Here is a 24,755-nt window from a genome sequence, read left to right as displayed (position 1 = left end):
GTTTTTCGGGAGGATTGTGTGCACTGACTTGCTAAATAGTCTTGTGATTAGTGTCTTATTTAAGAGGATTTTGGGACACGTGTTGTTGTGGCACCACGTTTCTGCTAGATGTAGGGGAGAGGTTAAAAAAAATGAACTCTGTAAAGGCCATGCTGTGCTTCTGGCCAGGCCCATGGGATATGTGCTGTGCACTGCTGCTCCACTATACCGTGTCTATGGGCAGTCCAGGAGGCAGAGAGCCCTCATGTGCATGGGGCTTTATAGGGGCTGTGGTTCTGAAACTTCCTTAGGAGCCCACAGTTCAGCCCAATGGGGGTTTCATCAGCCCACATGTTTGTGTTAGGAGCTCTGACCTCATGTCCTGGTGTTGGACTTCTGGCTGTTCTGCAGCCCACAGCTCATGACCAGCAGATTTGGTCCTCAGGAAATTTTCACTGATTGCTGTTTGGACTGTGTGTGCAGTTTTACTTGAGCACAACTCATGTTTAAAGGTGCTGGCAGCTCAGTCACTGCTTTCACCACTCTGTATTTTCTGATTAGCCTGTCTGGCTGATGTGACTGTCTCACCTGGTCTCCTTAATTTCTTTCCTAGGCCAGCAAGCTCGATTAGAAGTGAGATGAGGGCATGAAGAGCTGCTTGCATGGCACAGATGTGGCAGTGGCTCATCTGGACATCACCTGGCCACCCCCTTGTGACTGGAAGAGTTTGACAGGAGCTGCTGAGGACAGCGAAGCATCCTGGAAATGAAGGTGATGGTCAAGTCCCCTCCCTTCTCTACACCCATTCTTGCTTGCACAGGCCTGGCAGTGAGAGCATGGCTGCTGTCAGTGCAGTAAGGTCACGTGTATTTGAAGCCCCTGTTTGCACTGTGACTGCCTCACGTTGCATGTGGAGTTGGGAGGGAGGTGAGGAGAACTGGGAGGGCTCTCTACTCTTCCTGTTGCAGCTATCCTATACTTCTTGTAAAGCAAAAGAAAACACTGACTCTGCCTCTTGTGGGAGCTTTTGTGGATATTAATATGTACTAGCTAACCCTCAGAGATAAATGTCCGAGATCCAGTTGGTTATTCTGACTTGCACGAAACTCCTGTGTGCGTGCAGGGGCTCATTCTGGTAGGATTTTCCCCACAAATCCTTGGGGATGCTGCCTGTGTTGCTGGATCAGAGAATTTTACCTGGCTGGGTTCATAGCTAACCTCATCTGGCTGTGCCTGGGCATCTCTGTGCTTTCACTGCTGCTACCCCTACACTTTTCCCCTTTCCGTCTCTCTTTCTCGCTGACAGCCTACCCTTATCACACCTCTGCAAGCATTCATTAACTGTTTCCCTGAATGATTAGCTAGTCCAAAAGGTCTGTACCGCATGGAGAATATTCCTAGAGCTCTGTGCTTTAATGTGGGGCCTCATTAGTCCCATAATTGTGTGAATGGGCTACCCTTTGGCATACAGTTAGTGTGCACCATTTAGCTTTCTGGTTGCACACAGCAAGGCTTTGGGTATCCTGGCCAGGAAGGTTCTGGTGCCAGGAGCCCTGGGGGGAATGTTTGGTTGGGCTCTTTATTTAACACCACATTCTCCTGTACAAAGGGAAAACAAAGGAAAGCGAACTTGGTAAGGGAATTTTCAGAGGTGGCTGTAGCTATGGGTGTTGGATTTGTGCCTGTTCTCATGCGTGAAGAGAGTTTGAGAGGATTTCATTGTCCAGCTGCTTTTTTCAATCCTTAATTTCCTGGTATCAGGAATGCCAGATGAGAGGGGCTCTGCCCCCTCCCTGCTTCCTCTGTCACTGGAAACATGCTAATCTTCCCTCCTCTGTGTAAAACCTGCATTTTTAACATGGAAAATGCACCCCCTCTTTCTTTCCTTCTGGCCAGGAACGCTTGTGCCTCTCAGTGTTGTGTTACCTTTAGCATTGCAAACCGAAGAGCTGCAGTGCTGGAGCTGCTCAGCCTGCCAGGGGCTGTGGGGTGGCTGTGCATGGGGCAGGCAGCACTATGCTGCTGCCACGGCTGGTGTGCTAGGGCTCTGGGGATGCAGTGCTGGAGATAGGTGAGGGGAAAGAGGAAGGGCACGGCATGCTGCCTTGGGCATCTTTGGCAGCTGTTGTATTCATGGGGCAAGAAGGAAACGGAGCTGGAGAGGGCTTCTGGTGTGGATAAGGGGAGCAAATAAAGCAGGCCAGCCACAGAACGTTTCCTGTCTAAAACACTGGTTTTGGAAACGATGGTTTTGGTTTGGTTTGGGTTTGTTTCTGTGCTCTTCTGTGAGAATCCTCAGCTGATGGCACAAAGAATTGTCTTGGGGCATGGCCTTGGGCTCGCTGGTGAGCTGGCAGGATCTGGCAGGGCTGCAGTGGGTGGGAGTGGGACTGGGCCTCCCTGGGGAGCTCTGACAGCACAGAGCAGCTCTGCCTGCTCCTGTGAAGCATAAGTTTGCAACAGTGAGTGTTATTCTGGCCTTGGTTGGATGCCAGTCTTTAGGATACCAGAAATCTAAGGCCAGGCTGACCTCTAAAGCACAGCTTTTGCTTTTAATGCAGAGGTATTCATTCTCTGAACCGGTTGAATGCACTGGGGACTTTCCTTCTGTTTGTGCCAGGACAAAGTCTTCATCTCCTTTAGAAATGCTGAGAAGTCCTTCTGTTGGACAGCCAAACCCAATCCCCTTTTACTAAACATGGTTCTGGATGAGGCAGCTTGGTTAGGCCTGGCTTATAATTTGCAAAGGCTGCTGGGGGAGTTAAGCATTTGAAAATCAGGGGTGCATTTGGTCTGCACAAGACCCTTGTCAGCAGTTGTTTGGCCTGTCAGTATCCGAAATGGCAAAGGGCAGTTTCTCTTTCCTACTTTTGGCTCATGTGAAATAGGGAAGCATGAGCAAAAGCTCACCCCACCCCATGGCTCCCTGCAGCAGCCGGGGAGGGGCAAAGCAGAGCACTGCCTGCTGCTGGAGCGATGCCCTGCACTACCTGGGGCCAGAAGGAGCACTGCAACACATGAGGATGATCCAAGGCTCAGCATCCTGCATTTGCTTCAGCATGGTTCTGCAGGGTGGGTGTCTGGACCAGCTGAGCACAGTGAGCAATAGCTTGGACCCTGTGCTGAAATACTGTTCCCTCTAAAGGGTGATGCATGCATAACAGTATTGCATAAGATAACGGAGTAGTTAAGTACGTGTAAGATAATAGAGTAATTAAGTGTTGCATAAGATAACGAAGCAATTAATTCTGCGTGCTTGATTCTGCCAGCCCATCTGGGCCATTTTGCTTCAGGATGGCTCCACTGATTCTATGAGTTTTTGAGCATCCTGGAGCTGACCATTTGTGCATGCATCTAAAGGTCTCCTGGTACCAACCTGCTTCTGCCTGATTAAGGCTTTTGCTGTCTCGCATTCATGAGGTCTGTGCAAAAGTCCTGGGCTTATTCACTTCTGCGTATGTTATTTTGAAGTCATGGTGGTGTTATTTAATGCTATGCAACATCAGGGTTTAAAGGAATGCTTGTGTACGTGCTTATGTGTAAATATGTGCTTATACTTGGTTTTATGTATATGCACATATGTTTATTATATTTATAGATGTAATATGGCAGTGCCCTTGGTGTGGGTTACAGCGGTACTCTGCTCCGGTCACTGCATAGCAGGTGGCTTGCTTGCCGCCTTTTCAGGTTTCTAGATGCAGTTGCTATAGCTACTTGCCAGCTCCTGGGGATAAAAGTGACCACCTGAGGCATTACTTCTGACTTGAAGCATCCTATGGGACTTGTACGTCAGCTCTGAAATGCACAGCATCTTGGTGAGCAGGAATCCAGAACAGGCACTGCATGCCTCGGGTCTGGGAGAGATGGGAGGGAAGCTGCCCAAAAGAAAGCAGATGAGAAAAGGACTTCCAAAAGGGGATGTTCATGGAGGGAAGGAGGAGGAGATGGATGTAAGGGTCTCACTGAGGCAGGAGAGTAACTGCCCACCACATCAGCCTGACTAAGAGCTCCAGGAACTTAAGCATTCCCTCGTATGAAGCCAGTGCTGGAAGGAGAGTGAAGGGGCTTGAGAAGGATGTCCCAGGAAGGAGAGTGCTGGAGATGCAGGCATGTTAGGAAGGTGCCTGGTTCCACCAGGTCGCACTTGAAGCTGGCAGAAGCAGCTGTATGGTGGGGGCTGCTTTGGCAGCACTGCACTGACACAGGAGCAGCTCTGGAGGGTGTTGTGCATCCCCAACCCCTTAAAAATAGCTCATTTAAGAACAACTGCAGTCAGAAAAGTGGTTTCATTAAGCACTAACCACTGGTGCCTCTGCGCTAGCTGCTGGAGCACTTGTTTGATCAGATAGTGCTGAATGCAGTGCTTTCATCTCTGGGCGGCGGCAGAGCCCTGACTGACTCAAAGGGTGTAGGGACCCACTGCCTCAAGGTAAGCACATGGGAAACTTCCTTCCAGCTTCCTTCTCTCACACGCCTCTGAGCTGCCAGATCTTCTGGCTGTGCCCTGCAGAGATCTCGAAAGGAACTCGTGTCTTCTCTGTGAGTGAGCTGGCCAGGAGCAGGTGAGTAAACCTGGAAGTGACTGTGGTCTGAAGAAGGCCAGCTTGGTCTGACTGGGGTTGCTTTGCAGGCTGTATATGTCGAGCACTATGTGATCTCCGTGCTGAGCTCTGAACAACATGAGGTTTTGGAGCAGCTGAGGAAGGTGTTGTGCTTTGCTTGTACTGGTGTGCATGAACTCCAGTGTTTGGGGAGCTTTTAGAGCCCATTGGAAAGGGAATGGGGGGGTTAACTTCAAGTTTCCTTGTTTTGGCAGCACTGGTGCTTTGTCATATTCGAGAAGGACTATAGATAAAGCTTTATGGAGGCGCAGTCTAAGTTGAGACTTCATACGTGGTTCAAGGTGAAAAGAACTGAAGAACTGGGACAAGCTGATAATATTACTGCTGTACTTTGGGAAGAAATTGAAAATCATTGTTCAGGCTTCAGAGGATATTCACTACACTAATGATTTTGTTTAACTGGCTATTTCTATATTTAACACTTCAGAAAGAGGAAAAAGAAGTTGGAGAAGATGACTTGTAGTCATTTCCCTTGATGACATACCATTGTGGTCTCTATGCATGTTGGTCAGCTTTCTAAAAAGCCTTTATCCCAGTTGCATCAATTTCTTTTTTATCCTGAATGCGTTCTTTTCAGTGATCAGTGGGGATATATGAACATAAGTATGTAAGCATACGTGTTTGTAATATATCCTATATAGAGATATACACGCATTTCAGTGGGAGCAGCAGAAACTTAGCTGAATTGACCTGAATCTTGGAGGAGGGGAAAAACACTGAAATGCGAATGAGTAATCTCAAAATAGTTGTAGAGGACTCTGGCTTTTTACTAGCTTTTGTTAGCTCTCGTGTTGCAATGATGCAGCTTCCCCTAAAAGAGAGGAGACAGTGAGGGTCTTATGGTGTGATTGGCCAATGGTGGGAAGAAAGGCTGTGTACTTGCAGAAGAATGGGATGATAGAGAAGTGAGGAACTCAGGTAAATGATGTGGCAGAGGAGGCAGCTGTGCACCTGTATGCTTGTCTTGCTTGTGCTCATACCCAAATACAGCAGACTGTGTTTGGAGTTGACTTTTGGTTCTCTTGCCTGTGTTGGAAATCAGTCCTGTGCCAGAGATTTGCCAGGCGGACCGCATGATGGCCACTGCTGTGTGCCTTCAGATCTCCTGGCAAGCTCAGGCATGGTGTGGTGGAACCATGGATACCATTATGACAAGCTGGAATGGGGAAAGTTGTGGGAAGGAGCAGGGGTACACTGCTGGGGAGGATTCCTTCCTCAGGAGGACTTGGATTCATGGAGACGAAGGGTCAGCTAGGTTCAGCTGACTATGCTAGCATTCCCAGATAATTGGGATTTTTTTTTATTTCCCACACAGTCACTGCTGGAGGGGCTGCCTTGGCTAGAGAGAAAGTGAGCACTTGGGCTGCTTCCTGAGGCCCACTCAGAGCCCCTTAGCCTGGAAGGCAGCACAGGTACGGGTGGCTGTGTTTTGCTCTCTAGCTGTTGGCCTGAACTCCTGCCTTTTCCTGGCTGCCTGTCCTCAGCTGGGAAATGGGGATAGGGGCTTCCCCTTAAAATCGAGTAAAAGGAGGCAGGTTTGTTTAAATAAAATAAATGAGTAACTTTAACCTAAAGCTTGGCCTGAGCTAGATCAAAGTCAGCCTTGTTTGAAGTCTGGTGAACTTTAAGCCCAGTGCTTTCCACTTTTGAGCTGAGCTTAAATGTTAAGCGACAGGGAGAATCTGCCTTGCTTCAGATTGGTTGGACGGAGGCTGGAGGTGACATGAGATGTGCTTTGCAGGCTCGAGCACCGTGTGGGAAGTTGCTGGGTGCGAGATGACAGCAGTATGAAAACAGCAGCTCTTGCCTGAAAGCAGCCAGACCCTGCAGACTTCCTGTGAGCTGTAGCAGCTGTGGTAGCCTGTCGTGCAAGAGCTCGTTTGGATTTTGCTTGCAGGTGAAGGTAATCCGGGTTTCTGATCTGCAGATAAGCATAGATGTCTGCTTGTGAGTTGATTTTAGCATGTTTACTTATCTGTGCAAGCCATTAAGGCATTTTGTTGATCTGTGGTTTGCTGCCCAGTCTGAGAGGAGAGCTTTGCAGCATTCTCTGTGATTTGTGAAAGTCTGGTTCGTGTGAATGTTGACTGTTTGATGCTGAGTTTCAGCCTCCTTTCTTAGAGATGGAGGAAGCTTCAGTGAAGTGCTTTGGCCTTCTCTGTTTGTGTCATGGGCATGCAACTTTAAGTAACTGTGGTTTCTGAGGCTTGGGTTCCTGGATGAGAGTGATGCACCATGGATTTAGTTAATGCTGAGAGCAGAGCCTCCTGCTGCAGTGCAGTCCTCTGGATCAGGAACACATTCCTGAAGCTGCCCTGCAGATCACTCCCACACTTGCTGGGAAGCAGTTTCAAATCAAACAGGTTCAAGATGATTGGAAGGCAAGGAAAAGCTCTCCAGGATGGCCTCATGTCCTGCAGTGCTCCAGCGACTTGGCTGACTGCAGTTCATGGCATAGGATGCCAACAGGAGTGCAAGGATCAGCTGCTCCCCATGTGACGTGTGTTTTTGAGTGCTTGCTTCCTTTTAGGATTCACTCAATGAAGAAGATGCAGTCAGTCCTGGCAGTGCAGTGGGATGGCTGACCTAAGGACAAAACCAGTGATAGAGCAAGAGGCTAACGCTGTATTTAAATAGAGCTGATCTGTGATGTTACTGAAGTAGAAATTGCTGTAGAGATAAACATGGGTTCCTCTCGGGGCACAAACTGTATATTAATGCTGTTGTGTGTGTACTCACCTCAGGCCAACAGCAGCTGTTCCTCCAGCTGTTGATAGCTGGAGAGGTGCTCTGTTGGCAGTTTGCTCAGAAAGGTGGGGATCAGGAGCGAAGTGAGTGTCGTAACTGGTAGCACTGAACGTCCTGGGCACAAAAGATGCCTGACTTCTTTATCTGGGGGAGTTTCTGTGCAGAAAGAAGAAGTCTGGCTACTTCATGGCCAGGTGGCACCAAGGGGAGGGGAGAGTGCTGTGTGTTTGTGCAGCCCGCTCCTGGGAGCTGCATTCTCATCTGGCTGTGAAGGAGTCAGGCGTTGGCTAAAGCTCCCCTCGGTGCCCCATCCCTCCTTCTGGCTCTCCTGGGGGTGGGTGGATGCCTTCCCTGTCTCTGGGAGTTCTGGGTCACATGAGAGCTGTCAGTCTGCAACAACACTGTGCTGAACCCAGTGCTGAGCCAGCACTGCGTGGAGGGATGCAGGAATGTCTGGGCCTCCTTTGTTGCTTCAGGGAGCAGCCCATGTTTCTGTTGGATTGGTCTGTCTAAAGCTCTTCCTCCACGCCTGCAAGTCGCTACCTGGCTTTGATAAAAACCACATTTGTGCTGAGGATGGCTGTTGTGGTGCTTTGCATGCTCCACTCCAGGAAAGAGGGAGGCTAAAAACTGCAGTGGTCTTTGTTGCCCTTCAACTTCAGCTTCCCAAGCATAGTGTTTTCTTCACTCCAGCAACTGCGTCTACCTTCCTTAACTGCTTGGTTGCACTTCAGATCACTTTGTGTCACGCCCCATGACCACCGTGATCCTTCACTGGGCTGCTGCCATGATTTGTGAAGGGAGAAGAGGCAGAGGGGAATGTTTGCTGGGTGGATTTCTGTGCAGTGCATGGCATGGCTGCTGCTGGGCTCTCAGCCATCAGTTCTGGATGGGCAGCACTCTAATGTGTTTGGTTTCCCTTGTGCTTATGGGGGTGCTGAGAAAAACAGCAAGGAGGTTTCAAGCAAAGCCTTCATCAGGAAACTTTCCGTAATGTTTTCTGGTTTTGTAAGTATACATGTGAAACTTTGGGTGCAGGGGGGAGGAGTGTTTTAAGCTCTCAAAATGGCTTTAAGTTATACGTAGATGCTTAGATTTATGCTGAATATTTCCGTTCGTTTTAACGTTATCAGCCTGCATTTTATCTTTGAAATGTCAGTGTGGGGTTAAAGCCAAGGTAGAGCTGTGCTTGCTGGTGTTCACATCCAAAGGCAGATAGACCACGAGTTTGCTGCGTGAGGACGTGACTCCCCGACTTGCCTTGGCACAACGTGTGTTTGACATCTGCTACTGCAAATATTTTGGCTTCTGAGAACCTGGCTGCTGCTTCAACAGTGAACAACATTTGGTGTGTTTTGCTATCTGGATTCCTGCGTGTCTGTTACAGCAGCTCCTCCCTGACACTTAACCTGGACGCAGGTTTCCTCAATAGCTTGTGTTCAGTGCTCACAGCTTCCTGGGGATATTTCTTTTCCTATACTCAGGTTCCTTGCATTGAAAGGGAATATTTAGACTTTTTTTATTTTTTTTTGTGCCAGAGAAGTAGTAGAAATTTGTGTACAATAACTTCTTTTTGCTCATTCTCTGAAAATGACATGTTCTGGTGGGCTGCGATGGTTGTCATCGTGGGGGAGCTGTGGTGATGAGCACTGCCCTGGGGTGCTCTGCATGGGAAGCACAGAACCAAATCTGAGCAGCGCCGCTGGGCCGGGCCCAGAAACAGTAGATGTGCAGTTCTGCACGCTCCTTCCAATCCCTTTGTTTGAATTGAATTAGGTTCTGCTTTGAGCAAGTTGTAAAGAGTGACTGCGTGGTCCTGGAAGAGATGGAGAGATATCACACCCACCTGCAAGAGGCTGGCGTCATGGAAGCCTTACCCTGAGGGGCTGCTGAGCAGTGCCTGGCACAGAGCTGTTTATTGTCCTGGGGCCATGGAATGCTGGTTGGGTGTCTCGGTGAGTGGGGATATTTGCAGAGGCAGTAAGTGTTGGCTTGCTGCATGCTGCTAATTTAAAATAAACAAGTGCTGCCCTTATTTTGAACGATGAATGCCCTAGAGGAACACATTAATAGAGAAAATGAGGAAGTGGTGGTGTTTAATTTGAAGGCATAATGTAAAGTAAATAGTCCTAAATGAGTGCTCAAACCCTTGTCTTCTTAGCTCAGAGGAATATTTGGTGTGGGAAAGGTTATGGTAAAGCTGGCTGATGATGGAAGCCTCACTGATAAATTTGTGATGTCAGAGGGTTCCAGATTCCAGATGGGGGTTGGACTCGATGATCTCTGGAGGTCCCTTCCAACCCCTACAATTCTGTGATTTGGCCAAAGTTACACTCTTGAGAGTCGGTGGTTGTTGGGTGGCATTACCCACTTCCTTTCTCTTTTTTGAAATTGATCATGAAACGTGCTATTTCAGAAGTTGGAAAGGTTTGTTACCAGCAGTGTTTTCCACATCTCTTACTGCAGTGAGGCTTTACTGTTGGAAAAGTCATCAATGGCAGCGCTGCTCACAACACACTCCCATGAGCATGTGCCTACCGTGAGCTGACTTCTGTTTTATGCTGAGCTCCGAGAGCTTCTCCCAGCCCAGAATGAGCACCAGGACATCCCTGGAAGTGATCTCCCACCAGGAGATGGCATCTGAGTGGGGACGTGGAGTCAGAGCCCTGCTTTACCCGCAGGCTCTGAGGCCATAACAGGTCCCTTCCCTGCCCCTTACTGTGAATGAGAAATATCAGGCAGGCAGCTGTGACCAGTATAGGAAGCAGTGTTGTGGTGGAGCAGTGCTGCTCCCAGCAGCCAAGAACTTGTCCCTGTGCTCATGGAGGCACTGTGTGAGCAGCCCACCAAGCAAGGCATGTGCCTTGCTGAGATAAGCATGGCATTCTCAGCCTACTCCCTCCAGACTGTGTGGCTTCTTCGTGTGTCATCTGAAATTTAACCACGTTTCTCACTTAAAACACTTCTGCTCATTCTTCACTTTTTTTCTCTCTTTTGTTGCATGTGTTGACTTTGGAAGTGCTTACTTCAGCGCATGGCTCAACAGCTGTTTTATTTTCACAGTGCAGTGATGTTTTGAGAGAAAGCAAGGAATTGCTGTAAGCGAGTCTACTCTGTTTATCTAATTACAAAACGGAAATATATGCAGCTGAATTAACAGGCCGGGTTGGACAGAGTGTCAGAGAGAACTGAAACAGCTCTGGAGGAACAGTGTGTTCACTTCTAATGTATTATCAGTTTTCACCTGATGAGTCTATGAAAAACACTGTTTCTTCTGTTATAAAATGACTCAGTCACAGCTTCTTTACACTTATAGTCTTGATAATCTCTTTCCCCAGGACAGGAACAGGAGATTTTAAGAACAGATGGGATTTTTAGATAATTTCTCAAATCCTTTTATTTTTTTCCCCTTTTCAGTTTCCTTGGGAGTATCACTTTATTTTGAGTGGAAGGAGTCCTGCTCTGCACCTCCATCTCATCCTCTGTTTGCAGAAGAGGATCACTTTTCAGATCTGTTTGCCTTTTTCCTCTTTTCTTGTTTTAAGAAGTTAGCAAGCCCATCGAAAGGGAGGCAGTGTGCTTGAGTTTTCAAGTGTTTGGTGAGAGCCTTGGGAAAACCCTGAGCTGTCATGGGGTAAGAAAGTTCCTGTGCTGGTTTAGGAATTGCCTGGCACGTAAGAAGCAAGATGTCAGATTCCACAACACCACAGGGCTCCCACAAGCTAATATCACTCCTAGATACCTGCAGTTCTACTGCAGTAATTGATCTGAGGAGGAGAGGAATGGCAAGGCATGTATCCTGAGGGCTGGTGGGACCAGAGGGAGAACTGGAAAACCACAGAGAGCCAGCAGTCCCAGGCAGCTGGGCAGCACGACAGTCAAGGATGCTGTGTTAGCAGAGGTGGCATAAAGCTCTGTGGTTTTGGTTTATTACCATGGAACAGATTTGAGTCAGCCCCACTTGCAACATGGCCTGAAGTCACTGCAGGCAGTACAGAGCTGGGGCCTTGGAATGTGGCCCCAAAGGATGTAAGTGAATGGGCTTGGGAGGTGACCAAAGCAATCCAGCTGTGGTCTGCAGGGTTGCATGGCCAGAGTGTGCGTGGGGGGGCATCCTTGTGGGCTGATCCCTAAGCTTTTTACTGATCACTGTAGAAAACAGATAAGAGCTTGCCAGGCTATTATGTCTAACACAGTGGAGCTGCTGTGGTAAGCGTTTCTAGGGTAAATCTGCTGTGGGTCATGGAAATGCAGATTGCCAGCTGTCCTCCTCTACCTGGCTGGGGCAGCTGTTTTGTACCACTCAGCAGGCACCAGCACCCTGAGCTGAGGTTCTGGGCCAGGCCAGGCTGCAGCTCCCTGCAGGGATGAAAGCCTCCGGGATGCCAGAGCAGGGAGGTTCTGCCCACCTGGGTGGTTAAGCCTGTGAGTGCTATCCTTGAGAACTGCCTTTCCCCTTGGTAAAAAAAAAAAAAACAGAACAACAAACAGCCTCTTTACTTACAAGTCAAAGCAAAATCACTGTTCCCGCTGCAGTGCGCACAGTTATCAAGATGGGGATTGCATTGTGTGAAGTGCAGAATGTAAATTTTTAGGCTCCTCTGGGTGCTCCTCACTATGGGGAACACAAGCTGGCAGTGCTGAGACGTTCTGCTATTGCCTGCATCTGAAGATTCCTGGAAATCAGCCCCTCACTGTTGTGTCAAGAAGCACAAGGTGAATGAGGTCTGGCTAGGAGCCTGCCCAGTGTGTGCTGGAAGGGAGGCGGAAGGAGCCTGGGAGCTTTGCTCTGAGCTGGTTGGTGCTGCATGGCTCATTTGGGGGTTTCTGTTTCTCTCTATTTATAGATTCTGAAAGCACTGCTGTCTGCAGCGGAACTGCGCGCAGAGGGGGTAGAAGGATGCCCACCAGCTGTGGGCTGCTCTGTGTGAAATCACTGGGTTTTTCAGAGTTTCTTAGTAGAGTTAAAATACGAGTAGTCAGCATTAGGATGTATAGAATCTAATGCTATGTACTGTACATCTGTAATTTAGCTTACATGGCATTGTCCTGACTTGGTGTTCTGCAGAAGCAAGCTACTTCTTGAAACATATCACCCTGTGAAATCTCGCCTTCTCTTGCTGTATTTCCTTGATTAGAATGAAGCTGTGAGGTCAAAAGATTTGTCTAGACAGTATTTTGTGAGGGCCTGTGCATAAAGTAATATGTTGTAAAGTGATTTTTCATACTACTCACTCTTTCTTGCTCCAAAAAAAGCCAGTTGTCTGCAGTTGTGTTTGAGGAGGAGCACCTGAATTGCTGAAGAGCAATTAGCAAGATGTTTTCTTGGGAAAAGTTAAGTTTTTTCATCTCCTTTTCTCTTAGCAATGCTCATTGCACGCATTAACCAACAGCACTGGGGTTTTTACTTCACTGAGAGAATGGACACACAAAGCTGATGTGTTATTCATGTGCTGACACTTTGTGCCTGGATGACAGCTTTTATGGGACTGCTGCACTTATCTGAGGAAATGCACGTTCATCTTGAAACCACGAGGTTCTTCCATGATAGTTTTATTTTTTCTTCTTATTTATTTATTTATTTATTGCAGGTGTTTCTTGAGTCTCTTCAGTGCCTCATGCAGCTGTTGTGTTTGGAGATATCCTGCCTTAAATCCTGGACAAAAATCTGCCAAAAGTCAAAAATGACTTGAGTGGAAGAGCCACTGTTTTGTCCAACAGGTAGGATGTCGGTATTGGTGGCTTCTGATATGTCACAGCTCAGCATAGCTTGCTGTGAGCAAGCTGTCTGCGGAGGGAGTTGCTGCATGAGCCATGCTAGGGCAGATAATCATCTCCTGAGGTCTCACCACTTGGAGGTGGTTCGTATAAAACTGTTTCACTGGGGAATATGGTTTTGTAGAAAAGACATGAAGGCAAAGCCATCTGAAAGCCATCTGCTGTTGGAGTGCTCCCTTTAATAGCACAGCTGAGGGGAGGTGGAGGTGACTGCTCACACAACGTGCTGCATAAGGAGATGGGCAGTGCTGTACACAGGATCTAGCCTTACTACCTGTAAGGATAACATGCCTTGAATAACATTTATCAAAGAGCATTTGTGAACACAGCCGTGGCTTAATTGTCTCCCAGCAGCTGGTTTCCCACCAGGAGCATGCTCAGCCCAATGAGGGTTTGCTGAAGTTCCCTGTGTAGTAGCTAGCTGTCAACTGATGAAACTGCTGGTGCTCATGAACTCAGTTTTTTTCTGCATGGTTATGTGCCTCGTTATGTGCTTGGTTAGTGTTCAGGCTTGTAATGAAGTGACAGCTCAGTTCTGGAATTGCTGCTGGTGGGATTTGCACATTGACTGATTGGGATGGGAGGTGAAGGAGAACAAAACAGAGGCCTACATTCCTGCCGGTGTGCTTCTAGCTGTGTTAAACATGTTTCAGTGACAGCAGCCCCAGGTCACTGCTACATGCACGTGATGGTTAATAGCCACTTCAAGTCTTATTTGTTTGACATTTGAGGTGGTGAACTTTTGAAATGAGGTCTTTAAATGGGTTGAGGTGTTCAAATTGCCGCTGCATTCTCCCACTCCACACCCACAGCCTCAACTGCTGCCTGGGATTTTTATATGCATGTGTGGATGTGTACCTTTGACTGAGATGTTCTCTTCCCCAGGACCAACTTGCTGCCCTGAGCTCTTTGTCCCATTTGGATGCAACGTACACTATGGTTCACATCAATGTGCTGAAAAAATTTATGTGTGTTCTTGTGGTGATTCTGATAGCTCTGACAGTTTGCCTGTGGAAAGAAACAAGAGGAAGCTACTATGTTCCTTTCAGGAATGATGATACACAGGTTCACAGGACTTTGGAAAAATGGAACCTACTTAAATCACAGGGCCTCTTCCACGAAGCTGCTGGTGAAATGGGTCAGATGCCTAAAGCTTTGCCCAACAACCAAAATAAAGTAAAAGGCATCACCTCTGGAGCAGTGGAGAAGTCCAGGAAAGCAGCAGACCATGTGAAGGTATGGGATAAGGACAGCTCATCCAGAAACCTCATACCCAGGCTGCAGAAGGTCAGGAAGAACTACCTGTCCATGAACAAGTACAACGTGACTTACAATGGGAAGATGAATGCTGCTAAACTCAGCCCAGAGAAGCTGCTGTGCCAGCTGCGGGACAGGGTGAACGTGACCATGATACAGGGATCAGATGGGCCCTTTAATTCCTCAGAATGGCAGCACTACCTGCCAGAGAAAAGCCTCAATGAAACAGTGGGCCGCCTGGGCCGCTGTGCTGTTGTGTCCTCAGCAGGCTCTCTGAAATCATCTCACTTGGGACCAGAGATAGGTTGGTATTTTTCTATTAAGATAAAAGCAAGCAATACCGTTTTATAACTTGCACTGAACAGAAGAGACACTGTGTCATGCTCTTACTCTGCTGGAGCCACAGAGGTGTTTAAAATAAGCTGGAATCTATCCTTGCAGTTCTTTGATGGTGAACAGTACAGGCTAGGAGGAGGTGGGAATAAGGATGAGATGCTCTTCTCCTCTCTCAGTGTGAACGCTGCACATCGTAAGCTTCCTTATGATGCTGTAGGTGACAGTGCCTGTGAGTGTTAGCCTTTGGGCATGCCTGCTCCCATGAGCAACCGCTGATAGCAGCAGCAGTTTCTCAGAAATGAAAAGGATTGTGATAGAAAACAGCTGCAGTCTTAATTCTGGAACCTTGTAAAGATTTGATTATGGTATAACACCATAACACTTCCTCAGCAGGAAAACAGCAAGTAAAAATATTTGGTCAAATGGGTAAGCCCCAAGGGGGAGTGCAGAGGATTGGACTGAGTTGAGCGGATGTGACTTCTGTGCAGGTAGTTCCTTCATAGTGAGTCCTTTCAACTTTCATGGTTGTGTTGACCTCACCAGAAACTAGAACTAATACTGAATACCAGGAAGAGGTTTGGCACCTCAAATGTTTGTTTCTTGAGAGGGTGTGGGATGGGTTGAGTAATGCTTATGTGCTCATTGCACACTCAACAGGCAGAAACTTTTTTTATTAGTAGAAACTCATACAGAGAAGGAAGTAACAAAAATAGCAAAAAAAACAAAACAAAAAAACCAACACAACTAAAGCACAAAAGGGAAAAAAAAAACAACCAATGAACAGAGTCCTGAGCAATGTGCTCTAGTTGATCCAGCACTGAGCAGAGGGCTCAGTGGCCCTGGGCAGGCTTCAGAGGTCTCCTCTATTTCTTGCTTGTGATCATCCAAAAGTGGCACCGCCTCACTGAGCCTGCAGGGCAGCTGACTGTGAGTGTCCAGCAGTTGAGGTCTGTTCTGTGCTACGGCTACAGGACAGACTTCAGAGGGCTCCATTTGTTGTATGGAGTTTGGTGATACTTTGCAAAGTCCTATCTGCCCATATTGATCTGAAGTCAGTACAGTGAGTAACAAATGCTGAAGCATTGGTCTTGTAGTGTGGATTGTAAAGAAGTGAGCGTCGATACTATAGAGCACTTTGTATCTTTAAGGAAGCAGCGTCAGGGTCTGTCCAGCCTTCAGGTCTGGGTTTTATGCTTGGCAGAAAATTCTCCTGTGGCTGCAGTCCCACTTTGTTCACTGCTTATTGTTTGGGACTCTGTGAAGATTCACACTGCACTTCACTCGCTGCAGGAGGAGTATGCATGATTGCTCTTTCCTGTAGAAATTGCTTGCAGGCTTCAGTACTTCAGTGTGTTTGTAAGTTATCAGCTGGATCAGGTCCCTTTGGCCTGTACTAAGCTGGAAGTAGCCCTCATCCTCTGAAACAAGTAGACAGATAACCCTTTAATACATTATTCAGGAACAACTGAGGGAAACCTTTCAGCTGCAGTGGCAGGCTGCTGTAGGGAGGTGAGGGTTTGTGCTGGCAAGTGCCCAGAGGCTGTCCCTAGTGGGTGCCCCTCGGGGCAGGGAGCAGGTGCTGGGTGAGGATGAACAGCATGAGCTGTGTTGAAGTGCACTGAAGGATGTGATAAGAAGGGTGGTGGCAGCATTAACCAGGGCAGCACTGCCTCCTGACACAAACTGTTGTTGACAGTTGTTTGATGTCATTGTTTTAACCTCCTGATGAACTCTTGAGGCCAAGTAGGGTCGAGTGTGAGGAAGGCAGACCTGACTTTGAGCACCTTTCTGGGCTGGAGCTTTCTCAGAAGTGATCTCTTGTTTGATGCTCTCCTGTCACCCTGCTGGCTTGTTTCCAGCAGTGTTTTGCTGACTCCTGTGATGGGACCGCTCAGGAGCTGAGGATGCTGTCACAGCACATTGTAATCCAGCATGCAAGTGCTGGATCTGGGATGCAAGCAGCCAGGCAATGGAAGGGCTGTGACTCTGCTGCTGCAGAGTGGAGAGCATGCCAAGTGTGCAGAGCAATGTCTGTGCCTGCAGCCTCCTAGTCTGTCCCCTGGGCTGAAGCATCAGTCTGTTCCAGATCACACTGGATGAATTCTGGAAAGGTCACTGTGTAATGTGCCCTGGGCGAATGCCATTAACCCTGCTGCCATCCCAGTTAGCAGGCCTTGTGTCTGAATCACAAACTGGCACCTGTTAGCTCAAGCAGGCATCTCTGCTAATGATTCTCTATGCTTTTGGCTGCTTGGGAGCCCAGTCTCACTGCTGCTCCTTCAGCTGAGTGCTGTGAATAATGAGGGATTTAGGAGTGCATCTCTGTTCATGTACAGTTTTCCCCAGTTTTGGTCTGACATATTTCTATGGAAGAAAAATTGTGGTTTGTTTGGGGGAAGGTGCCAAAAAAGGAACTAAATCTTAAAATGAAGCCTTTGCTTTGAGGCTTGGTTGAGCACAAGAGACTGCTGAATAATTATTCTTTAAAGGGCTGGGGGTATTTTGTCTGTGTAATCACATTAAATGAGGAAGAAGGGTGGTAGATCAGAATGGGGAGATCCTGCTTAATGGGCAGTGCTTGTCTTGATGAGTTCTTGATGATAACAAGGACTGTGAGTTACCAGTGAAAAACCAAATTGAGGAAATGCTGAGCGCAACACAACCACTGGGAGTCAGACAGGATGCCACAATGAGTTCATCCAACACCATTTTTAAGTGTACACTTGAGGTGTAATAATGCTTGGTGTCTGGCTCAAGTTGTGCGTGTAAACTATAAAACCATAGAATTATCAAGGTTGGAAATGACCTTCAAGGTCGTCGAGTCCAACCGTCAGCCTGTCCCCACCATGCCTGCTGGGCTGGTGCATGTGGTCACATGGAAAGTCTCCATAGCTCCAAAGCCAGCTGCCAGCTCACTGCTTTCACTCTGTTCTGCTTTCAGACAGCCATGATGCCGTCTTGCGCTTTAATGGGGCTCCTGTCAAAGGATTTCAAGAAGATGTGGGTCAAAAAACAACGATTCGTCTTGTTAATTCCCAGGTAGGTGTGATGAAAGTTCAAACAGACCAAGCGTGGCACAGCTCCATGTCTCTCCTCTGCTTGGGAGCTGAATCACAGAATCATCGTAGAACGGCCTGGGTTGAAAAGGTCCACAAAGATCATCTAGTTTCAACCCCCCTGCTATTTGCAGGATTGCCAGCTACTGGATCAGGCTGCCCAGAGCCACATGCAGCCTGGGTGAATCCAGCTGAATGGTGGGGAATGGCCTTCCTCCTAACAGGGACACGGGCAAACCTTCTCCCCATTGCTCAGATACCTTCTGAGGCTCCTGCATTAAAATTACCACGTGCTGGATGTTGTGCTGCTTTTCTGCTCACAGATTTTGCATATAATGTATTAGTAGGCTCGTTAAATGGCTGAAGATAAGTGCCCAAGAAATGCACTTCGGAGCATTAGCGTCCTGCTGTGCTCTGCTCTGCAGCTTGCTCCTCTCAGTTCCCCTGTGTTCAATTAGCACTCAGATGTGGGACGGTTTGTCCTTGTTCAGCCAGTCTTTTTTTGGCAGCCACATCTGGCAGCTCACATCCTTCCTCTGCCCTGTTTGACCTTTCTGTATTTTATCTTCTTCCTTTTGTGCTCTTTACGATGGCAGATAGGCGTTATCACTTGAGAAATCTTGCTCTGAAGAAAGTGCCAATTGCTGCTCTTCCTGTGATACAAAGTTGTTTGTCAGTGAAAATATGTACGTGACCTGGGTTATTTGCACAGGGAGGAGGGTAACATCATGACTGCATGAGTGTAGGATAGCACCAACAACGCCGTGTGACCTCTAGTTTTGGGCTAAGTGTGAGCACTGCTGCTGTCCCCCTTGGCAGCTCTTGTTTTGGCTCCTGCCACTGATCCATCCTCAGTCCACTCCTCAAATGAAGGAGGTGGGATGCCCTGTATCTAATCTATCAAACTAGGCTGTGTTCATTGCTGTCCCTTTGGCATGGGTGGCCAGAGGCCCTGAGTTGCTTAATAGTTGTTCTGATGTATTTTCTGTAACAAACACAACCAGCTAGATTTGGGAACAGTACCCAGTTGTTAGTTTGTTCACAAGTTGGAGATTTTTGCAGTACAGTAGGGTATCTTGTGCAGCTATTTAAGAAGGAAAGATTAATGGGGTGATCTTAGTGTCAGGGGAGAAGTTTGGGATCCTCAGAGCTGAGGATGGGCTTGTAGGTCCACAAGCTTGGTGGGTTGTTCTAAATAGAGAAATTCTTTAATGTTCCCTTGCCTATTTTCTCAGACCTTGACTGTTCCCTTTGTCCTGCTTTTTTAATGGCATGTGTTCCTGTAGTCTTCTGCAAAGCATCAATTTGCCCTGGGAAAGCTCTCACATCTTACAAAAATAAGTGCTGAGGACACTGTGGGGGGAATACTAATGTCATTATGTAGGACACGATTCCTTTCAGCTGAGCTGACCAGGGAGCAGATTACCAAGGGCTTCCTCCTAGCTCTTGTTTACAGCTCTCCTTGGCTGTGACTGAGAGTTCTCTGCCATTGCTGCATTTGCTGATATTGGTGTTAATGAGTCTGCAGGGAGAAAAAAGGAGATAGTACACCCATGGAGTGAAATAAGGTTGTGACGGCTGAAAGAGAGCATGTTTGGATTACAGGGCAGAAACTGCAGTAGCTGGAGAGCAGGAGCTCGTTATAATCTTGTGGGTAATTGTACCAGGAGGGTAGGTAGCACTAGCAAGATATTTGCTAAGCAATGAGTTAGCTAAAGAACAACTTCAACTAGTAAATGAATGGATTAGTCAGCTCATTAGAATCAAAAGACTGAGCAAGACAAATAAGTTGTGTAGCAATTTAAGTGGTGTTTAAGTACTTAGAAAGAATCAGTCCCTCTATTGACAGAACTGATAGGCACTAAAGGTATGCCTGGGCATAGGGCTGCCCGGAGCCAGAGCCCCCCTGGGCTCTTACAGCTGGGCATTGGTGCCTCTGGGCAGCCCTTGGGAGGCTGGTGTGCCTCTGCTGGCTCACGTGGCTGTGCTTGGCCCACCTTTGCTTCCTCTGCTGCTCAGCTTCTCTTGAATCCTCCTTCCACGTGTTTCACATCAGCTTTTATTTTCTTTCTTTTTTTTCCCCCTGGAAAAAATGCCTGGAAGATTTCCAGCCTTTCAATGGAAACAGGAAAATGAAAACAAAACGCCAGCTTTCCTCACCCTGTTTCTGCCCTGTGGCATCCCACCCTTACCCAGCTGAGGGGCAGCCCACGCCAGCTGCCTGGGCCTACAGGAGCTGCACTGCACTCTAGCTTTGGGGCACACTGTCAGCAGGTGACCTAGATACTGCCACTGCTGCAAGGAAATGAGGCCACGCAGTGCTTGTGCTCGAGGGAAAGCCTAATCCTCTGGAGCTGGCAACAGATGTGAGGAAACCCATTTTGCTTTTCGAGTAATAGACATCTGGGCCAGCCGCAGTGTCCCTGAGCACTGGTTAGCAGAGGCGATCAGTTTGCTGCTGGAGGCAGCCTAGATACTTCAGGGTAAATGGAGTAGCTCTTAATTAGGCCCTCTGCGAGCATGAGGAAAATGGGAGCTGATTTTTATGACAGTGAACAAGCACAGCTTGTAAAGAACTGCTGATGCAAGTTAAGCCTGAGGGCAGAGAGGGCAAAAGACCAGCCCCTGTCTCAGTGGCCTGTGCTTGCTTTTCAGGGCAAACCTGTGTTAATGCAGGTTGTTGGAGATTGTGACAGCAGTGTATGGGTGGCTGCAGGAGTCATGTCCTTGTCTGTGTGCTGTGGGACATGCTTTGGGAGCAGCAGAGGGGTGGCTGTAGCTGTGCTCAGTGGGCTTCGCTGCTCCACCGCTGCTGATGGTGATGGTGTGTATCGACGTGTTGTGTTTGTTGTGTCGTTCCAGCTGGTCACTGTTGAGGAGCAGCAGTTCCTGAAAGATGCTCTGTATAACACTGGAATCTTGATTGTCTGGGATCCAGCGCCGTATCATGCAGAAATACATGAGGTAAGGCTGAGGTTTCTGTAAATAAGATCAGATGCATGCTTTGAAGTGCAGCTTTTAGCTCGCATCTTCCTAATATGAACAGCCACTCATTTTGAGGTTATTCTTGTTTACCTCATGCGTTATGATGGGATTGGATAGCTCTGAAGATGTAAGCTAACGTCACCTCCCTGTATTAGATTTTCACTTGTGGGCATTGCAGTCCCTCTGGCAGTACAAAAGTACAAATGTTTTGCCCAGTCCCACATCTCCAAGTGGTGTAAGGATGTATGCACAGCCCGTATAAAGTCAGTGGAACCAGGATGGGGTGTTTGTGGCATAGGAAAAGGTATCAAAACAGCTTTCTGGAAACATGTCCTTCCAAGTGTTTTTACTGAACGTAAAATGTTACGATGCAAATGAGCCCAGCCTGCTTGAGGAGGTGGTGCTGTGGGAGCTCTCCTGCAGCATGGGCTGCCTTGTGCTCAGAGTGGAGAGGCGAGGGGGTCTGCAACATTGAGACAGACTTCTCAATATCGTTGGCTGTGGGGGTTGCAGAGTGAAATGATACAAGACAGCTGATTTATAAATAGTCCTTCTCTGCCAGAGGGAGGAGATATGGATTTTCCCCTTCTGTTCATTAAGGCAAGTCCCCTCAAAGACTTGAAGGGCAGGTTTGGTTGAGCAGCACGCAGCATGTAGATCCACAGGACCTCTTCCCCTTGGCAGCAGCAGGTTAACTCACTGATAGCCTTCCTGTTTGCCATTGGTTGTAGGCAAGGGCATGCTGCAGAGAAAACCATCTGACCTCTTGTTTCCGTTTTGCAGTGGTACCAAAAGCCAGACTACAAGTTTTTTGAAGCCTACAAGTTGTATCGCATTAGACATCCAGAGCAGCCCTTCTATATCCTGAATCCAAAGATGCAGTGGCAACTCTGGGATATTCTGCAGGAGAATTCCTTAGAGCATATTCAGCCTAACCCACCGTCTTCAGGAATGTTAGGTGAGATAACAACTGCCTTCTAAACTTCATGTTCAGCTTATAAGAGTTCTTCAAAATGTCATTTTCAAAGACAGCTATGGATTTATGTTGTATGAAGGCTTATCAGAATTGCTTTTGCAGTGCTTGTCTTATGCCAGAATTCAAGCATCATGTCTCAAAGGTATCATTTTGGTTGTGTTAAAATAAGCAGCACCCCTCTGGAACAGCAGTTAAAAACGTGGCCTGGTTCCATGTGGGAATAGGTGAGCAGAATGCAGCATCGAGATGTTCTTGAGGATTTCTGGCTCCTAAAACCAGAGCAGTTCAACCACATGGGGTGCAGAGAGGAACATACAGCTCCTGTGGGTTCAGATCTGATCAGGGAAATAAGTCAATAGACTTATTTATTTACTATAGATTAAATCTGAGTGGTTACCTAATATATATATGGAAAGAAAAACATACAGCTAAAGGCCTCATCACAGCACAGGGTTGGAGGTGGTCTGACTGACCGCTTTGATTCACTATGCTGATTTCTTGTCAGCATGCTAAATCCAGGCTCCCAGCAACGAGGCTCACTTTACGTTCCACCATTGCAAAGCTTTTCCTTGTTTTCAGCAGGTAAATCTCATGGCCATGTCAATTAGAAGGAACAGACCTCAGGATTCACATGTATGTTGAAGTCACAGAACAGAAGTGTGGTCTCGTTCACTATGTGGACATCAATCTGTTGCACTTCAGCCAGTATTCCACTGTTGCCTCTACTCCCATCTCTGCCAGGCACCTTCTGTATCTATGTAAAAAGATGTGGAGCTGTTGGAGGAGGCCACAAAGATGATCAGAGGACTGGAGCACCTCTCCTATGAAGATAGTTTGAGGAAGCTGGGCTTGTCTGGAGATGAGAAGGCTCCAGAGCAGACCTCACTGCAGCCTTTAGTAGTTACAGGGAGTGGATAAACAGCAGAGAAGCTGACTTTTTACATGGTCTGATAGTGACAGGACAAGGGCTTTAAACTAAAGGGAGATTTAGATTAGATATTAGGGAGAAATTCTTTACTCAGAGGGCAGTGAGGCCCTGGCACTGCTGCCCAAAGAAGTGTGGGTGCACCATTCCTGAAGGTGCTCAGGGCCAGGCTGGAAGGAGTCCTGGGCAGCCTGACCTCATGGGGGCAGCCAGCCCACGGCAGAGGGCTGGAACATAATGGACTTTAAGGACTCTTTCAGCCTAAGCCATTCTATGATTTCTGCCAGTTAAACACCTCGTTTTCTTTGCCAGCCTTGCCTTTGCACTGTACCAATTACATCATCACACGTGCAAGACAATTGCATAAGAATACAGCCATGTAATTACAGCATGGCTGTCACTGTAAACAGCTCACTGTGGTCAAATCCATCAGCTGTGTTTCAGCTGCACCGAACAGCCCCATCCAGCCTGGTGTGTTTTCTCCCACTTTCTACTGAACTTAGGAAGGAGGAAACCTTTCCCTTTGGACTGGGATGCTTCTTGCCTGGCCATTCCCCTCACTGCAGTGATTTATGTGCTCCCAGGGCCGCGCTGACGTTGGTCTCTCCCTGCACAGGCATCGTGATCATGATGGCGCTCTGCGATGAGGTGGATGTGTATGAATTTCTCCCTTCTAAGCGGCAGACGGACATTTGCCACTACTACCAGAAGTTTCACGACCGTGCCTGCACCATGGGAGCTTACCACCCTCTCTTGTTTGAGAAAAACTTGGTGAAGCATTTAAACCAAGGCACCGATGATGACATCTATACTCGTGGGAAGGTTACTTTGCCCGGCTTCCGAAATGTACATTGCTAGCAAATCAGTTTTTATTGTATTTAGACTTCTGCCTCGACCGTCGAAGCACTTTGAAAATCAGGGTTGTCACATTTGTTAGGTCTAAGCACTGGTGTGTTCTGACAGCTCTTCCACCTTGCGACGCTTAGGACTCTTTGGCATAGCTTCTCCAAACTGGAAGGCAGTGCAATGCGTTGTGGTACATCCACAGTGTCTGTGTGAGCCTCTGCAATAAATGTCTTCCTCATGGGGCTGGGCTCATGCAGCTGGTGGAGCCTTTGGCTCAGCTGATGATGCTGTGTGGGAATCACAGGAGATGCTTTCTAAGCAGAGACTGCACAAGGCTGAATCAAGTGCTGATAAAGTTCAGCTTGCTTCAGAGGGGTTCTGACAGCTGAAAGCCTGATCTGCTGAGAAACAAGAGACATTCTTTGACACTTGTTCCCATCGCCCTAGAGCTCTTTGTAGCAATGATTTAAGGAATCACTGTTAAAGCTGGGTACTGATTAGCTCAACTCCTAGTCCACAATATTTGATTTTACCATTAAAATAAGCAAGGCAACGACCTTTCAAAATACAAGGCTTTCAAATCATCCGGGTGGCATTTTTAGCATGTGAGAAGGGAGGCAATTCATGATTCAGGAATTTCTGCAAGATATTTTTAGACATTTTAATGGAGGTTTTTTGTTTTGGTTTTTTTAAAAATAATTTTAATCAAGTTTTATTGACCATTTACTTTTCCAGTACAGTGTCGTGTTTGGTACAAAAGAAGCTGTATTTTGAACATGTTTTGGTGGTGGTGTTGAAAAGCACAGATGGGAAAACTCACTGGAAGCTGGTACTTCTTTCTAACTCTCTGCTAATCTACCTCTGTAATTACTGGCAAATTGTTTTCTGTCTTGTCTCCGGTAACAAAAAATCCACATAGCAGCTGGATGGATGAGATGCAGCTCTCTACAAGCTAAGCAGGGCCATTCTCATTGCTGTTGTGTGCTTTCTGAATGCATGGCGAGCAGATACATTGCCTCCATTCTTCATCAGCAGTGAGGAAGGAGAGGGGGCTCTGTTCCCCATGCTGGAACTCAGGCAGAGGGGAGCAGGGCACCTTTTCTCTCTCATGTGGCCTCATGGTGGAAGCAGCAGCTCTGCAATCTATGTGTCAATGAGAACACCTATTCCTTTTCCATACTGATGTATTCCATGGTTATCTGTAAAGAAAACCTCTTCTCTTGTATTGAATAAATCCTGTGAAGTCA

The 24,755-nt window shown here is 47.5% G+C and overlaps 1 protein-coding gene across 8 annotated transcripts; it reads left to right on the top strand.

Moving 5' to 3' along the window:
- Positions 1-592: 592 nt before the first annotated feature.
- On the top strand, positions 593-24,755 carry ST6GAL1 (ST6 beta-galactoside alpha-2,6-sialyltransferase 1). 8 transcript variants are annotated; one of them, XM_042820469.1, is made up of 8 exons: positions 6,213-6,498; positions 9,126-9,304; positions 12,941-13,070; positions 14,013-14,688; positions 17,662-17,759; positions 20,639-20,740; positions 21,545-21,719; positions 23,279-24,755. In XM_042820469.1, exons 4-8 carry the CDS (start codon positions 14,064-14,066, stop codon positions 23,518-23,520), a joined length of 1,242 nt encoding a protein of 413 aa, XP_042676403.1. In that variant the 5' UTR covers positions 6,213-6,498; positions 9,126-9,304; positions 12,941-13,070; positions 14,013-14,063; the 3' UTR covers positions 23,521-24,755. The 8 variants fall into 8 exon arrangements, with proteins under 8 accessions (XP_042676407.1, XP_042676409.1, XP_042676408.1 ...); XM_042820468.1 differs by having other exon boundaries at positions 6,213-6,504; XM_042820471.1 differs by lacking the exon at positions 6,213-6,498 and adding an exon at positions 6,610-8,357.

The sequence above is a fragment of the Centrocercus urophasianus genome, unplaced genomic scaffold (assembly GCF_019232065.1).
Source record: "Centrocercus urophasianus isolate 14NV4802_14NV808 unplaced genomic scaffold, USGS_Curo_1.0 seq_19, whole genome shotgun sequence".
Lineage (NCBI taxonomy): Eukaryota > Metazoa > Chordata > Aves > Galliformes > Phasianidae > Centrocercus > Centrocercus urophasianus.
This window is presented reverse-complemented; position numbering and strand designations above follow the sequence as displayed.